The sequence below is a fragment of the Lagenorhynchus albirostris genome, chromosome 15 (assembly GCF_949774975.1).
Source record: "Lagenorhynchus albirostris chromosome 15, mLagAlb1.1, whole genome shotgun sequence".
Taxonomy (NCBI): domain Eukaryota; kingdom Metazoa; phylum Chordata; class Mammalia; order Artiodactyla; family Delphinidae; genus Lagenorhynchus; species Lagenorhynchus albirostris.
This window is the reverse complement of record NC_083109.1, coordinates 58729583-58746537: the sequence shown is the minus strand read 5'-3', so window position 1 is coordinate 58746537 and position 16955 is coordinate 58729583. Positions and strand designations below refer to the sequence as shown.

General features: G+C 53.4%; 1 protein-coding gene across 1 annotated transcript in view; it reads left to right on the top strand.

The window, feature by feature from the left end:
* LOC132506262 (uncharacterized) overlaps nucleotides 1-16955 on the top strand; it is a 190512-nt gene that overhangs the window by 137868 nt on the left and 35689 nt on the right. Inside the window, exons 44-51 of the mRNA XM_060124800.1 lie at nucleotides 1915-2122; nucleotides 4732-4898; nucleotides 6327-6439; nucleotides 7480-7561; nucleotides 10929-11066; nucleotides 13718-13880; nucleotides 16104-16225; nucleotides 16813-16953. Coding sequence (XP_059980783.1) covers nucleotides 1915-2122; nucleotides 4732-4898; nucleotides 6327-6439; nucleotides 7480-7561; nucleotides 10929-11066; nucleotides 13718-13880; nucleotides 16104-16225; nucleotides 16813-16953 — 1134 coding nt within the window. The remainder of the gene's footprint in view (nucleotides 1-1914; nucleotides 2123-4731; nucleotides 4899-6326; nucleotides 6440-7479; nucleotides 7562-10928; nucleotides 11067-13717; nucleotides 13881-16103; nucleotides 16226-16812; nucleotides 16954-16955) is intronic.

Sequence of the window (16955 nt, the reverse complement as noted above, 5' to 3'; positions counted from 1 at the left end):
CCCTTGGCCCTCCCAGCCCACGTCCTGCTGGACCTGACCACCGAGAGGCTCGGGCCCAGCTACAGACACACCCTGCAGGTTGGAGTGGATGGCAGACAGGTGGGGGCTCTGCTGACGGGGCCTTGGGGGGCTGGGGGCTGTGGGGATGGCCCAGCCCAACGGCCCCAGTCCCACGGTCATCCACCCTGACAGGTGTCTGAGGAGCTGACCTTCACTAGGTGGCCGGAGCACATCTCCCTAGACTGCATGTTCCAGCACAACATCCCCACACTGCAGACGCTGTGGGTGGAGGACAAGCTGGGCCTGCAGGTCAGCCTGAGCAAGTACCAGTGAGAGTGGAAATCATTCATTCATTCATTCATTCAACAAACCTTTCTGGAAATACCTCAGAGACAAGGGGATGGTAGAACAAGGTTCGGACCTCCCTCTGAGCCTCAGTCTCCTCATCTGGAAATTGGGGATGCTAATACTCATTTTTCTTGCCCAGCCATGTGCCCCGGGGCTGTTACACACTCTCCTCCTCCAGAGTTCCTCGCGCTCCCAGCAGACCTGGCGCTTGTCCTCAGCCCTCTTTTTCCCTGTTTTCCACCCACACTCCCTTCGTGGACTCATCCAGTCTCACACCAGTGCCGTCTCTGCACTGCCATGTCCCCCGTTTCTCCCTCCACTGAACCCCAGACCCGTAGACCCACCTGCTTGCTGGATCTCCACTCGGATGCCTGGCAGGCACCTCCGACTTGACTGTTCCAAACCAGACAGGCCAACACCCGCGACCTGCCCCTCCCCATCTCCCCATCTCGGCAAATGGTACCTCGTCCATCCTTCCAGTCATGCAGTCAAACCCTTGAAGTCAACCTGGATTGACCAGCCTCCACCCAGGAGCCCCCCAAGAGTCACCTCATTAGCACAAAAGACTCTCCTATCACCCAGGAAATTCTAAGGGACTTAGGAGCTCCACGTCAGATGCTCCTGTCACCCCCATCACTCAAGAATTTACAAGGGTACAGGGGCTCTGTGTCAGGACTGGGGTCAAAGACCAAACATTAGCAGGAACCGGGGGCAGAGACATCTATATCTACATCTTTCTTCTTATTTCACACCCTTCCTAGCCTCTTTTCAGCTTTCTGTTTTCCATCATCTTCCCATTGTTTGACACGTGACGCCTTTGACCTTGTCCTGGTCTGTCTCCCACCGCTGGTGTTTAAGCTCCACGGGGTCAGACATTTCTGTCTGTCGTGTGCATGACAGCATCCCTAGGTTTAACAGGGCCCAGCATGTAGTAGGTGCTCAGTCAGCATCGTTGAATGATGGAGTGACACTTCCCACTTTATAGAGTGGGTGACATAAAGCAGGGAGGGGCCTCGCCACCTGTTGCCACGCACTGCGTGTTCGGCCAGTGACGGCTGCCGTGCTGTCGTGGCTCCAGTGATTAACTTACGTACACATGGTGGGGAGGTTGCGAACTCAAAGGCCTTTGAGGGCCAAGGTGTGTATTTTTAACTTTTTGAAAAAATTTGAAAAAATTTTATTAACTTTTTTATTGTGGCAAGATATGTATTGACCATTTGAACTATTTTAAAGTGTACAATTTAGGGGCACTTAGTACATTCATAAATTTGTGCGACTACTCTCTAATTCAGAACGTTTTCATCGCCCCGGATGGGAACCCTGTACCTGGTAGCAGTCACTCCTCAGCAGGCAGAGCCCCTCACCACCAGCAAAACAGCACACATGTCGTTGGCCACGTGTAACCCAGTTGTCCCTCCAACCTGCTTCCTTGAAGGGGTCCCGGTTCTTCCCATCCCAGCGGCATGGGTGGTGCAAAACCCCAGGGTTTGTGGGAGCTGGTGCCAGCTAGGCTGGGCTGACGCTCTCTGTGCAGGGTGGTCCAGCATCTCCTGGGTGTCATTCCAGGGCTCCGTGGACGTTCACGACAGTGACTCTGGCTTTGAGAATTCGGGACGCGTCTCGGCAGGGGCCACGTCTCTGAACTACTCCGTGAGCTGCCATCACCGCGACGGGCGCCTGGAGCTTTCTGGCTGGAGTGAGCACGACAGCCAGGCCCTATGGCAGGCGGGGTTCCCAGCAGAGGCCCGCATCAGCGCCGAGCTGCAGACACGCGGTAAGGCCGCCAGGCACTGCCCATGGATGAGAGCTGGCTTCCCCCATGTGGGGACTGCCCGCCAGCCTAAGGCCCAGTTGACCCTGAGCTCCAGGACTAACCAGCACACCCTTGGCCTTGGAGCCTCACTCCTAAGGGAGCGTCTATTCACTTCCCAGGGCCGCCAAAGCAGCGTACCATAAACTGGGTGGCTTAAAACAACAGAAGTTTATTCTCCCGCAGTTCTGGAGGCCGGAAGTCAGAAATCAGGTGTTGTCAGGGCCATGCTCCTTCCAAAGTCTTCAGGGGAAAATCCTTCCTTGCCTCTTCTAGCTCCTGGTGGCCCCAGGGGCTCCTGGGCTTGTGGCCGCATCACTGCAATCTCTGCCCCTGTGTCTCTGCCTCTTCTCTTCTTTTTATGAGGATGCCAGTCATCGGACGAGGGCCCGTCCTAATCTAGCGCCTCATCTTGGCTTGGTTACCGCTTCAGAGACCCTATTTCCCAATAAGGCCGCATTCACAGGTCAGGGACTGAGGACTTCAACATAATTTTTAGGGGGAAACAGTTTAACCCATATTGGAGGAGGAAGGGAAGATGACAGTGATAAGAGCCACCATTGACTGAATGCTTACTGCATACATACCAGGCAAGTCCTCAGTGCACAGGAGCTGAGGGAATCTGCTCAGCCATCCCCTGCACACCAAGGGAAAGTTGAAGCCCCCAGTGGGGCCTTCAGGCCCCCAGGAGCCACACCCTAACCTCTGACCTCTCTCCTGGCCCCTGCTCGTTCCACTCCTTGATATTCCTCCAACGCATGAGGCTTGCTCCTGCCTCAGGACCTTTGTACAGGCTATTCCCTCTGCCCGGAATGCTCTTCCCCACAGTCACTCTTTCACCTCCTTTGGGTATTTCTCAAATGTCGTCTCCTCAGTGAAGCCTTGCCTGCTCCCCCTATTTATTTGCACCCCCACCTCTCTCCAGCTCTCCCCATCCCTCTCCCTGGCTTTGTCATTCTAACATACCGTGTAACTTACTTTTTAAATATCTTTATTTCTCATTGCCTGTCTTCCACTCACCCCACACTAGAATGTACACTCCACAAGGACGGGGATGATGTTTGTTTGCAGAGTGACAGATAGTAGGTGTTCAATTAATCATCTGTTGAGTGAATGTGTGAACATATGAGAGAGGGGTTAGTAACACCATCCCTATTCTGCAAGGGAGGAACAGAAGTACAGAGAGGTTGAGTCACTTGTTCCGGGCTACACAGCTGGTTAATGATGAATCCAGGTGGCATGACTCCAGAGCCACCCTCTGACCCCTGTGTAGATTGTGGAGATCAGGATCCCTGTGTGTCCCCGAGTCCCTTGGGTCACCTTCTTCTGGTCTCAAACTCTTCCATCCTCGGCTCTCAGCATCCTGTGGTGTGAGCGGGGGTCTGGGTCAGACAGGCGACTGTCTCGGTGTGCGCTGACCTCACAGACTGCTTTGAGGAAGGGTTTTTAGTGGGTGTGGGGGGAAAGTAATGGGACAGTCGTCCCAGGGATAATTTCCACACTCCAGTTCCCCGGAACCAGGAGGCCTGGTGTGCTGGCCTCCAGCCAGGGTGACCTCTCATCCCCCACCCACTGCCGTCCCAGTCCCTCGGGGGGCGTTTTCTGCCTGGCATCAGCATTCTCGGTGACTTCCCACAATCTGGAACCTCCCCGGGCAAGAGGACTTGGTCCCCTTCACTGTGTGTCCCCTCGTTCCTCATGCGCCCCCCCATAGTAGGTGCACGTGGTTGAACATTGCCTGATGAAGGAAGGAAACGACCCCTTCCTGAGACCTGCTATGTGCCCCATGCACAGGTGTTCGCAGATGTGGAATCTCAGTTGATCTTGGCAATGTCCCTCGAGGTGGGCGGGCTGTGCCCACTTTATAGGTGAGGAGACTGAGGCTCAGAGCTGCCAGGCGTGTCTGTGTCTGCCAGAGAGGGCCACCCTCCCTGCTAGGCCCAAGTGGCAGGTGACGGGGCTGGGCCAGATCCTGGACTCTCCTTTTCTGGAGAGTTTTTACCTGCTGCGACGATGAGGGGCAGCCCAGCGGGAGGCAGGGGACTGGAAGAGATGCCCCTGTGGGGTGGGAGGGGACAGAGACCCTCCAGCCTGGGCCAGGCAAGCTGCAGGTCAGTATTATTTGATATTGATTTGATATTTGATTGACCCTGAAGAGACGCATCATTGGTTTGTTCATTCCCTCAACAAGTACCGGACACCTATGATGTGTCTGGCTGGGGCTGTGCTGAGTGCTGGGGTTATAGCAGGGAATGAAACAGACTAAAGGCCCTCCCATCATGGAGCTGACCTTCTGGCAGGGGGAGGGAGCAGGAAGTGCTGGGAGGTACTTTAGATGGGCAGTCATGGGGGGCTCCTCGGAGGAGTTGTCCTATCAGCAGCGACTCCAATGAGAGAAGGAACTGGCCAGGCCTAGATTGGGGGACGCCTCATGACAGACGATGTCACTGGGACTCAGAGAGGTGAAACACTTGCCCAGGGTCAATCCCACTGGTATCCTCAGGGTGCGACCCTAAACTGGGAAGGGAGGTGAACCCCAGTCTCTAGCAGCCTTTGCCATTCTCTGCCTTTAGAGACCCAGACCCAGGCCCATGTGGTCCTCCAAAGTGGGGATGGTGGGATCAGCGTGGACGTGGCAGCCCTGGTGGCCTGGCCGGTGAACGGCCCTCTGGAGCTGGTGGTGAATGTCAGCCACACGGCGCCCGCTCTCCGGAGGCTGGGCCTGCCCTTCGCCAGCCAGGTGAGGAGTGGGTGGCCAGCCTGGGCAGGGGCAGGCTCCCTCCTAATCCTGTCAACTCCCATCCTGTTCCCGGGAGCAGAGGACCACTGTGTGCACGATTGACCGGGATGCTCTTGCCTTGTGTCTCTCCAGCACTTTACAGTTTGTAAAGGCTTTATTAATAATAGTAATAATTGTAACCAGTGTCTACTGAGTGACCTCTGTATTCCCAGCTGTGGGGCTGGTGTGGACTGGCCCCCTGCATCTCTGTGTTCCAGTTCCTGATGCTGTGTCCTTTCCGCCCTTCCACTTTTTAATCAAAATCAAAGCTCAGCTTCCATTTGTAGAGCGCCTACTGCGTGCTCGGCACCATTCTAAGGGTTTTATATGCATTGACTCATCACCTGACACCCCAGCGAGAGGCAGAGCGGCACAGTTGTTACGGAATGCCGTCTCCGGAGGCCAGTCCCAGCTCTGCCTTTTGCTGGCTGTGTGGCCTTGGGCAAATTCCTTAACCTCTCTGTGCCCTCCATCTCCTCATCTGTGAAATGGGGATAATAATTGTGTCGATAATGTGGGGGGTGTGAGGATGGAGCGAGGAATACCAGGAATGCACCTGGGACGGCGTGTGGCTGAAGCAGATGTTTTAGAAGCTTCTGCTGCTCTGGTGGTGATGATGATGGTGGTAACTAATCATCATCATCATCTCTGGGTCACACATGAGCGCCTAGGTGACTTGCCCAAGGTCACATAACAAGTAGACATCAAAACAGGGACACAGGCTTGGTACGGGGCCCTTCCATGAGATGCTTGCCGCCAGCAGCCTCTGAGAAAGGAAATGTGCTGTGGCCCTACTGCATGGGGCCATGTCCCAGCCACTGTCGTTTGGTGTGAACTCACCTTGCTTGGCTGGGCCCTCCCACTCCCCCACGAGTCACAGAGCGCACGCATCAAAGCCTCTTTTCCAACCTCCTGTTTTGGACTATCCAGCAATCCCCCTGCCCGTCACTGCACCCTGCCGTGAGAGGAGTCCTGGAGGGCCAGGATGTCACTGTTCACGCAGAGGGTCTGCGTCACTGTAACCCACAACGGAGCAGCCCGAGCTCCCTTCTCCCCTGACTTCATCTGAATCCCCTTTTCCTGGCCTCAGGACCGGGTGATGGGAGACCCGTGGGGAGGTCATTCCTTGCCGACGTCAGGGGCGCAGGTCTGCACTGGGGGCCCACAGTAGGCAACCTGGGCTGCAGTGAGGGAGCCAGTCCAGGCCCTGCCCAAGGGTCCTCACCATCCAAGAGGTTGTTAGATGGGGCCAGGCCTGATAGGCGTCTGCCACGCCGGGCTGGGGGGGACAGGGACATGCTGGGGCTGTGGAGCATGGCCTGGCCTGTGAGGGTCCTCAGGCCCCTACCCTCCCCACACCTCACAGCCTTCCCCCCGATCCCTCTTCAGCTCACGTTCTGGGAGCTCTGGACAGAGGAGGAGATGAGTTCTTCCCTGCAGCTGACCTGTGATTCTCAAGCCTGCCTGGTCTTCAACATCCGTGGCCAGAACCGGGTGCTCAGGTGAGGGGTTCTCTACGCTCTGGGGGCCCTGAGAGGAGAGGAATGAGTGAGGGAGACCACAGCTGAGCACTCCTGACCTACAGCCCCACTGCACAGGTGTGACAAGGGAGGCTCAGAGAGGCCAAGTGACTTACCCAAGGTCACACAGCTGATAAAATATCTTTGACCTCTGGGGGCAGGACATGGATGAGGAGTTCTTGGTCTCACAAACTAAATGCATCCCAGGCCTCGAGTACATATTAGTAACTATTACGGCTCTTCAATCCAGGGAACTGCTGGGTGCCGGGGTCGGGGGTCTTACAGTCAGATGAAGTCAGGTGGCCAGTGGTTCTCACCTGGCGGCGAGTAGTGTGCCCACCCAGGAGTGTCTGGCAATGTCTGGGGAAATGTCTGGTTGTTACGACTCGGCATGGGATGCTACTGGCTCCTAGTGGGCGGGGGCCAGAGGTGCTGCCAGGCCCCTGTAACGCACAGGTCAGCCCACGACAGTGAATCGTGTGGCCCAAGGTGTGAGCTGCGCTGAGGGTGAGACACCCCGGTGCAGAGGCACCACCGGGCCAGGACAGCCCCCAGGGCTGGCAGCAGTGGGGAGAAATGAGCACCCCAGCCTGAAGAGGCAAGGAAGGGGTGCTGGGAGGGAGCCCGGGTTTAAATCCCACCATCCTCTCTGCTGAGGCTCCACTGGCCAAGCCCGAGGGGGCCCGTCGGTGGGCCTCCAGAAGACGTGCCTCCCGGTACCACCCAGCCCCTGTGCTGAAGGGGAAACGGAGGGACTTGCCCAATGTCCCTGCCCAGGACCAGGCAGAGGCCAAGCTGGGATTCAAACTCAGGTCACCTGGGGGCAGGCTGCAGCCCCGACCATTACAACGCATGGCCCTCAGGCCTCGGGGCGTGTGAATAGCCCTTTATCGGCTATTCTGCTGCTGTGTTCCTGAGTCTCCACCCCTCTGCTGGGGAGGTTGGCTTGGTCCTGACCTGGCCCTGGAGGCCCTGGACAGGGTGCGCTCAAGCCAGGCCTCTCACATCCTCCTTCTTTCCAGCAAAGAGCTGCGGCTCTCAGGCCGGCATCACCTCCCCATCCTCCTAGGCTGCTGCCCCAGCAGAGCCTCAGCCTCAACCAAGGTAACTGTGTCCCCGCCTCCCCCGAGCTCCTAACTGGTTCCAGGTGCCCTGCCCGAGGCGGGTGTGGAGAGTGTTAACACATCCACATCTGTCTGCCGGCTGCACAGGCCCCCGTGGGCGACGCTCGGAAACCCCTGGCTCCAGCTTTCCCAAACAGGCCCAGGTTTACATTCCTGGGCTATAGCCCCTGCGGCCCCCAGCCAGGCCCACGAGACCCTTAGGAGCCAGGGGAGGCTCTGCCCGCCTGGTGCCTGGTGCCGCCTCACCCGGCCTGGCACGCTCCCGGTCGCTGGATCAGATGACACGGCCTCAGATGAGCTGAGCCAGCATCACCTCCCAGGTGTCCCGTCTGCCTTCCCACGGGTCTTTGCGTGTCTTCGTGCCCTGTGTCCACAAATCCCATTTTTACCTGGAACCCCCAGCATCTCCCGCACTCATGCATCTGCCCTGTGTGTAGCATCTGGAGGTCCTGGGGGAAGACAGGAGGACCCATGAGACCCGTGATTCCCCCTCCCTCCGTGCTGCTGCCATTGTTTATTTCTGTCTGCCCCTCTTCCCCAGATCAGGAGATCCTGGAGGGTGTGCCCAGCACCTGGCACAGGGCCCAGTACATAGTAGGTGTGTGTAGTGAATGAATGAAAGAAAGAATGAATGAATGAATGAATGAATGACAGGATGTGTAAATGAGTGAGTGATTACAATCACCAGCTGGTCACTTCATTATCCCACCAGCCACCCAGTTTTGTTAAAAGCCCTCCCTGCCCTGGGCCAGGCTGCCTTTGTTTATAGAGCACCTACTGTGTGCCAGGCCCTGTACCCACACATCACACAGAATCTCAGTGCTTCCCAGATTTCACTGCACCATCATTTGGGGAACCTCTTAGTTTTCCCCTAATCTTTATTTTGAATAATTTCCAACCTATAGAAAAGTTATTGTAGGACAGTGGACATTTACCAATCGGTTTTTTCCCCAGTTTTATTGAGATGTAATTGACATACAGCTCTGTATAACTTTAACATGTACAGCATACTGATCTGACTTACATCTATTGTGAAATAACTACAGTAAGTTTAGTCACCATCCATCATCTCATAGAGATACAGAAAAAGAAAAGGAAAAAAAATTATTTCCTTGTGATAAGAACTCTTAGAATCTCCTCTTTTTTTATAAATTAATTTTTATTGGAGTATAGTTGATTTACAATGCTGTGTTACTTTCGGCTGTACAGCAAAGTGATTCAGTTGTACGTATACATATAGCCACTCTTTTTTCGATTCTGTTCCCATGTAGGTCATTACGGAGCATTGAGTAGAGTTCCCTGTGCTCTACAGTAGGTCCTTATTAGTTATCTATTTTATATATGTGTATATATCAATCCCAATCTCCCAATTTATCCCTCCCCCCCTTTCCTCCTTGGTAATCATAAGTTTGTTTTCTGCATCTGTTTCTGTTGTGTAAATTGGTTCATTTGTACCTTTCTCTTCTCTTAACCACTTTCAAATACACCGTCCAACAGGGTTAACTGTAGTCATCCTGTTGTACATACATCCCTGGTATTTATCTTATATCACCAAGTGTTAATATCTTATCACGTCTTTCTATTTATACTTACATATGTTATATACATTTGTATATTCATACACGTATTTTCTGTATTATTGTGAGTTAATATTGAGTTGTTTCTGGAGGCATCTCTTTACTCCTAAATACTGCAGCGAGTATTTCCTATAACAAGGGTATTTTCTTGTATAACGCGACAGAAGTACAAAATTCAGGAAATTTAACATGTGACATAATACCATTATCGAATATATGGTTCATCATAAAATTTCCCAGTTGTCGCATTCTTTTGCAATAATGTTCTTTCGAGCGGTTTTGTTTTGTTTGTTTTAAATCCAGAATGCAGATCAGGATCATCCAGGGTATTCAGTTTCTTAATCTAGAAATTCAGTTTCTTAATCCGAAATCTCTTTAGTTTCTTCATCTAGAACAGAGGTCTGCAAACTTTTACCATAAAGGGCCAGATAATAAACATTTTAGCCTTTACACCCAATACCCTCTCTGTCGCAACTACTACCATTGTAACAAAAGAGCAGCGACAGACAGTATGTAAATAAATGGGCATGGTCGTGTTCCAATAAAACTTTATTTACAAAATGAGGCAGTGGGCCAAATTTGGCCCAAAGACTGACCCCTGATCTAGAAGTTCTCTTCCCACTGCCTACATTTTATTATTACACTTTTCAGACACTGAAAAATTAAAACAATTTTATAGTGAACACCCACATACCCATCACCTAGGTTTTTTTCATTCATATTTTGCTCTACTTTATCACATAGTTCTCCATCCTTCTTAATTTTTGATGCATTTCAAAGTAAGTTGCTGATATTGATATACTTGCCCCTAAGCATTTCATTGTCATTAACCACATTAAAGAAGAACTCCTGCATGGCACAACAAGGATTTACTGTGTAGCACAGGGAACTGTATTCAGTATCTTGTAATAACCTATAATGGAAAAGAATCGGAAGCTGTATACCTGAAACTAACACAATATTGTAAATACGCTATAGTTAAGTTTTCAAAAGAACTCCTGCATTGATGATTTTGCAGTGTTCAGGCAGTTGTTTTGCAAAAATCCCCCATTTGAATTTGTCAGATTGTTTGTGTGAGACATGATTCAGGTTGAACGTTTTTGACAGGGGCATCACTAAATTAATGATGCTTCTGGAGAGCTCTTAAGAATACCAGTTCTTGACCCAGTTTCCAGAGGCTCTGTTTTTGTAGGTCTTGGGTGGGGGCCCAGAATCTATATTTTCGGCAGGTGCCCTAAGTGATTCTGCTATTCAGCCAGCCTGGAAGTTAGCACATTATTTCATATAGTTTTCGTATCAACCCATTAATAAAGTAGGTATCATTATCCCAGTTTATCTGATAAGAAAGTGAAGGTGGTTATGGAACTAGCTAGAGGTCATTCATCCCATACCTGCCAGAGCCCGAATTGGAGCCCTGGTCTGTTTAATGCAATGCTTGTGTGTTGTCCTCTGCAGTAGACTGCCCCCTGCTGTTCGCAATGGTAATACAACTAGAATTCTTGCCTGCCCGCCCCAGGCTGTTAGCTATCTGCAAGTCAGTGTTAACAGCATGAAGGGCACAGGGAGATTGTTGTCATGGCCACACCTGGTGGTCTAAACTGAGCTTCAGGACCCTCGTGTCATCAGAGTTTGTCCCATCCAGGGAGCTGTGCGTCTTTCGGGCCCGGGGCTTTGGGAGGCCGAGCTTGCTTAGTGTGGAGCCAGCATCTTCCTCAGTGTTCCGTCAGAGACTTGGATGAGGAGATCTGACTTGCTTTTCTTCTGGCCCAGCTACGATACTCTGAGGGTGGAGCCGAGAGCACATTTGCCTTGACGGTGGAGGAGCATCATTTCCACGTTGGCTCCAGGCTGGTGGCTGCTAAGAACAGTCTCACCAACATCATCACGCTGGAACAGACCTTCCCCCAGGTGCGTGGAGGAGGCCAGAGCCAGGGCTAGGGCAGGCTGGGAGGCTCCTGGGGCAGCCCTTTGAGAAAAGAGGAATTGTCCTGGTTCCTGGGAGGATCCAATGCAGGCAGAGCTGTGATATGGGCAAAATTTGCTGGAGTGGATTCTCAGCTGGCCTCTGTATCCATCCATCCTCCCTCCTTCCCTCCCCTCCCTCCCCTCCCTCCCTTCCTCCCTTCCTCCCTTCCTCCCTTCCTTCCTTCCTTCCTTCCTTCCTTCCACATTATTTATTGAGCATCTACTAGGTGCCAGACCAGTCACTATTCCAGAAACTGGGGATGTTGCTTAGAACAGGATTGATGAGTCTTTCCTCTCATCAAGTGTACAGTCTAGTGGGGAGATTGACCAACAAAAAAATCAAATAAGAAAATATACCAGATGATGATACATACTATAGAAAAAACAAAATGGGGTGATATGAGTGGGAATTACTGGGGAGCTATTTAGGTGGCCAGGAAAGGCCCCACTAAGGAGATGACATTTGAGCTGGCCGGAGATGACAAGCAAATATCAGCCATTTGAAAATCTGGTGGAAAGAAGATACACAGACGGTCAACAAACACGTGAAAGGATGCTCAGCGTCACTAATCACTAGAGAAAAGCAAATCAAAGCCACAGTGAGGTGTCACCTCACACCAGTCAGAACGGCCATCACCAAAAAATCTACAAACGATAAATGCTGGAGAGGGTGTGGAAAAAAGGGAACCCTCTTGCACTGTTGGTGGGAATGTAAATTGATACAGCCACTATGGAGAACAGTATGGAGGTTCCTTAAAAAACTAAAAATAGAACTACCATATGATCCAGCAATCCCACTCCTGGGCATATACCCTGAGAAAACCATAATTCAAAAAGAGTCATGTACCACAGTGTTCATTGCAGCACTATTTACAATAGCCAGGACATGGAAGCAACCTAAGTGTCCATCGACAGATGAATGGATAAAGAAGATGTGGCACGTATATACAATGGAATACTACTCAGCCATAAAAAGAAACTGAGTTATTTGTAGTGAGGTAGATGGACCTAGAGTCTGTCATACAGAGTGAAGTAAGTCAGAAAGAGGAAAACAAATACCATGTGCTAACACATATATATGGAATCTAAAAAAAAAATGGTACTGATGAACCTAGGGGCAGGACAGGAATAAAGACGCAGATGTAGAGAATAGACTTGAGGACACTGGGAGGGGGAAGTGAGACGGGGGGAAGCTGGGACAAAGTGAGAGAGTGGCATGGACGTATATACACTACCAAATGTAAAATAGATAGCCAGTGGGAAGCAGCCGCACAGCACAGGGAGATCAGCTCGGTGCTTTGTGACCACCTAGAGGGGTGGGAGAGGGAGGGAGGGAGGGAGAAGCAAGAGGGAGGGGATATGGGGATATATGTATGCATATAGCTGATTCACTTCGTTATACAGCAGAAACTAACACACCATTGTAAAGCAATTATACTCCAATAAAGATGTTAAAAAAAAGAAGAAAAGAAAAAAGAAAATCTAGTGAAAGAGCATTCCAGGCAGAGGGAACAAGACGTGCAAAGGGCCTGGGCAGGAATGAATTTGGCATATTTGAGGAATGGCCACTGGGCTGGAGCAGAGTAAGTGAGGGGGAAATGGTGGGCAGTAGTGGGAATCCAATCATGCAGGGCATGTCAGGCCACAGGGAGGAGTTTGGATTTTATTCTCTCTGAAATTGGACGCCTTTTGAGGACACTATCCAAGGGGTGCTTTCAGATTCCTCTGGCTGCTGTGTGGGGAGGGACCTACAGGGGACAGCAGAGACAAGAGTGAAGAAGCCAGTGGGCAGGGCCAGAATGATGATGTCTTGGACCGAGGTGGGGCAGTAGTGATGGGCTTTAGAGGCATTTAAGAGTCAGTTCCCCTCGTCCCACCAAAAGTCCCCTCCACCCTCCCCCTGTGGCACCCACCAGCAGGCAGAGTGCTCCTTGCTGAGCCTTTGCACAGGCTGTTCCTTCTGCCTAGAATGCCCTTCCCTGCTTTGTCCACTTATTTTCTTTGTGTTCCTTTGTCCCTCTAATATCTTTCGTGGCTATTCTTGTCACCTTGTCCCACCATTTTCTGTCTCTGTGACTGTCTCCCCACCAGCCTGGAGGCCCTGAAGGGCCAGGGCCAGTCTTGGTTATCTTTGTATCCCAACCCCCAGCACTGGTTCAAGGACATAATACGTGCTCACTAAATGTTTGAGAAATCCTACTACCAACTGCAGCAGCCCCACATGGCATTGTCCATGGGTCCATCCCTGGGCTGAGCACATCACACCCATTATATCACTGAAGTTGGCACTGTTATTCTTACCCCATTTTATACATAAGGAAATGAGGCCCAGAGAGGTTGGGAAACTGGCCCAAGGCCACACAGCTTGGAAGTGGAGCTGAGAGGCTGCTGTCCTCTTTACAGGGGGCGTCGGTCTCCTATGTCACACCCCTTGCACCCCGTCACTCCCCTCCCTTACATTATCTGCCCAGCCCAGTAAACTGTTAGAACTTTGTTTCTTGTGTTTCCTCTTCTGAAAGCTTCTCTCCTTTCCTACCCTCAGCGGGAACATGGGCCGGGTTCCCCTGTGACCCAGCTCCATCTTTCTCTTCCAGCTCCACACCCTTCCTGGGGAGCTGGTCCTGCAGACCTCATACGAGCGAGCCCGCGGCACCCGTGTCCTGCACCACATGGTGCTGTGGGACGGCCAGGAGATGGCCATCAACGGGAGCCTCTCCGGGCCCTTCCTCAAGCCCACCGGGACCCTCAGACTGCAGGGTGAGTCTCCCAGCGGCTGCAGCAGGGGTGGCCCATTCACCCAGTCACTCAGAGCACCATCATTGAGCACCTGCTTATCCCAGGTGCTGTTCCAGGTGCTGGGATCCACTGGGAAATAAGATGGCCCAGGTCCCCGCCTTCAGGGAGGCAGGCTGTGAGCAGGGACACATACTGAACAAGATAACGTCAGGGTGTCTCCTAGAGAGAAGGGCTGAGAAAACAAGCAGGGCTTGGTTTGGGGGCCTGGAGCTCCTCCAGGTGGGGTGGTCGGGGAAGGGCTGTCTCAGGAGGTGATGTTCAAGTTGAGCCCCGAGTGCCAAGAAGGTGAAGCTCTGGGGAGATCATTGCAGGCAGAAGGAACAGCAGGTGCAAAGGCCCTGGGGTGGGAACAAGCTTTGTGGCTGGAGCAACAGCAGCAAGGCCAGTGTGGCTGGAGTGGACTGAAGGGAGGAGCAGCGGGGAGATGAGGTGGGTGGGAGAGGTCAGGGGAGCCAGGTCACACAGGATCCCAGGCCCGGACAAGGAGTTGGGGTTTTACCTGAGTGTGTTAAGACAGGAGGGTAGGGCCAGGGCGTGGAAGGCGTGCCAACTCTGAGCATCCCCGAGAGGCTTCAGAGCTGAGGCCAACAGACTGAAGGTTGGCAGGGGAGGTGAGTGCAGCCCCAATGGTGGCACCTGTGACCCCTGCGGCCCTCCAGGAAACAACCCTGTCCCCAAGGGTCTGTGCACACAGACTGTCAGTTAGTGTTTGAGGAGCCCCCTTAGAGCAGAGCCCGACCTGCTGGCCTGCCAGGCGGGAGACACGGTGCAGACCCTGGCCCCGGGGCACGGCTTGCTGAGTGGCCCAGTGGAGTTCCCCATGATCACGGTTGCCACACATGTGCCCTGCAAGGCAGAGGAAATGAGAAGACCCTCAGCATGCCAGGGCGGTGTGTGTAGCCCTCGTGTGCATGTGTGATGCCCTCGTGTGCATGTGTGAGCGTGTGCGTGCTCGGGGGCCCGTGGGTGGGCAGAGCAGTCCGTGGGCCCTGCCAGGTGCTCACAGAGCATAGGAGCCAGCAGGTCAGGGGTGGAGGGAATGAGGGCTGTGGCTCTGCATGTGGCATGCAAATGTGGTCAGTGCTCCCTGGACTGGTGACCAGATGATGCCTTGAGAACCAGCTGGTGCCACCGTCTCTGGGCACAGCTCCCCAGAGTCTGTGTGGGGACAGGCAGCACCCCTTCCAGAGGGCTCAGAGGGCAGCATGCTGGCTGTTGTCTGCAATGGGGTCTTGGTGGACTCCTGCTCTGGGGGTCTAGGAAGGCAGGACCAGTTGGTGGCCTCACAGGATGGGATCAAGTGGTGCAGGAGGTCAGGGCAGCTGGACTCAGCCTTAAGGGATGAAGGAAGAAAATCTAGGGCAAGGAGACTGTCTGCTGTGAGGCCTCAGCTATGAAGGTACCACCTGTGTCACACCCCAAGGTGCAATGAGATCATAGGGCAGGTGAGTGTGGCCAGGTAGGTGTATCAGTCAGCTGTACAGTACAGCTGTACAGCTGTACAGTCAGCTGACTGTATCAGTCAGCTATTGCTGTGTAACAAATGACCCCAAACTCAGTGACTTATAGTAATAAGCATTTATCACTGCTCATGGGCCTGTGGGTCAGCTGGGCAGCTCTTCTGGTCTTACTCACGCATCAAAGTCAGCCCCAAGTTGGGTAGGTGGTGCTGCTGATCTTGGCTGGGCTTTCTGACGTGTTCGGGGGCTGGCTGCCTGTCAGCTGGTCTGGGACAGCCTCGACCGAAACATTCAGGTTCTCCTCTGTGTGGTGTCACCGTCCAGCAGGCCAGCCTGGGTTTGTTCTCACAGTGGCTGGGCAGGGATCCCAGAGAGCCAGTGGGAGCTGAGGACGCTTTAGGCCTAGGCTGGGTTTGCCAGTGGCAACTTCACCAAATTCTACAAGCAAATCACAAGGCCAGCCCAGGTTCAAGGGCCAGGGAAACAAATTCCACCTCTTGATGGAGGAGGTACAAAGCCTCGTTGCAGGAGTAGAGATTTGGGGTTCTCACGGGGACACTGAGGGACTATACTGAGTGGTATGGGGACCAAGTGAGGGTGTAGCTTCTGAATTTTGTGCAGATTACCTGAGCGTGTGGCCCCAAAGTGGCCCCCTATACCCTCTCGGCCTCGAGCTGATGTCCTCAGCTCATGTTCCCGCCCCTCCCCGTGTCCCTGCCTCCAGTGGAGCTCACCCACCCGCTGCCGCTCCCCCTGCCTCGGCACTGCAGCCTCCGCCTTGCCTCTGAGCATTCGCGACGCAGCCACCAGGATGACCTGGTCGTGGGCTGGGATGGCAAAAACCAGGTAGGCGTCAGGGCTGGAAGGGCACCTGGGAAGCCCACCCTGTGGCCTGAGTGGGGCACTTGGGGCCCTGCCCTGCCCGAGGAGCCTTACAGGGCCAACAGGGCTGGGCCCCAGTCCCCAAGGGACCATCGGAAGGGCACTGGGTGGGAGGAGGAAACCTGGGTCCCAGCACCACCTGGGACAGGAAGACCAGTGGCTGACGCATACTGCAGGCCTCTTGTGTGCCAGGTACATCAGCCCCATTTCTAGAAGATGAAATTGAAGCTCAGAGAGGCATGAGGTCTTGCCCAGAGTCATGGAGCTACTGGAAGGCAGGGCTGGGATTTGAACCCATGAAATGCCTCCAGCCACCACAATGTGTCACTTCCAGTCCCATCTTTGTCATATGCTTGTCCCCATCTGCTTCTCTCCGTGCCTCAACTTACTCCTCTGCAAAATGGGCTGAAGCTCTTGGAGGGCCTCCCACAGTGCTGGGCCAGCAGCCCTCACTCCCATGACCTTGATGAAGAAGGTTGCCTGCACTGGGTGGTGGGGAGGGGGTTGGCCTCTCTGGGGGAGCCCTCCCCCTCAGCCTGTCCCCTCCCCAGGTGGTGCTGTCCTCCTCTCTTCGTCTGGGAAAGGGCGAGCTGGCCGCCCACCTGGCCCTGGCTCACCCCTTCAGCCTCTCCTGGTGGCGGGCCGAGGCCAGTGGCCTTGCTGAGAGCAGGGGTGGCAGGCAGAGCCGGCAGGT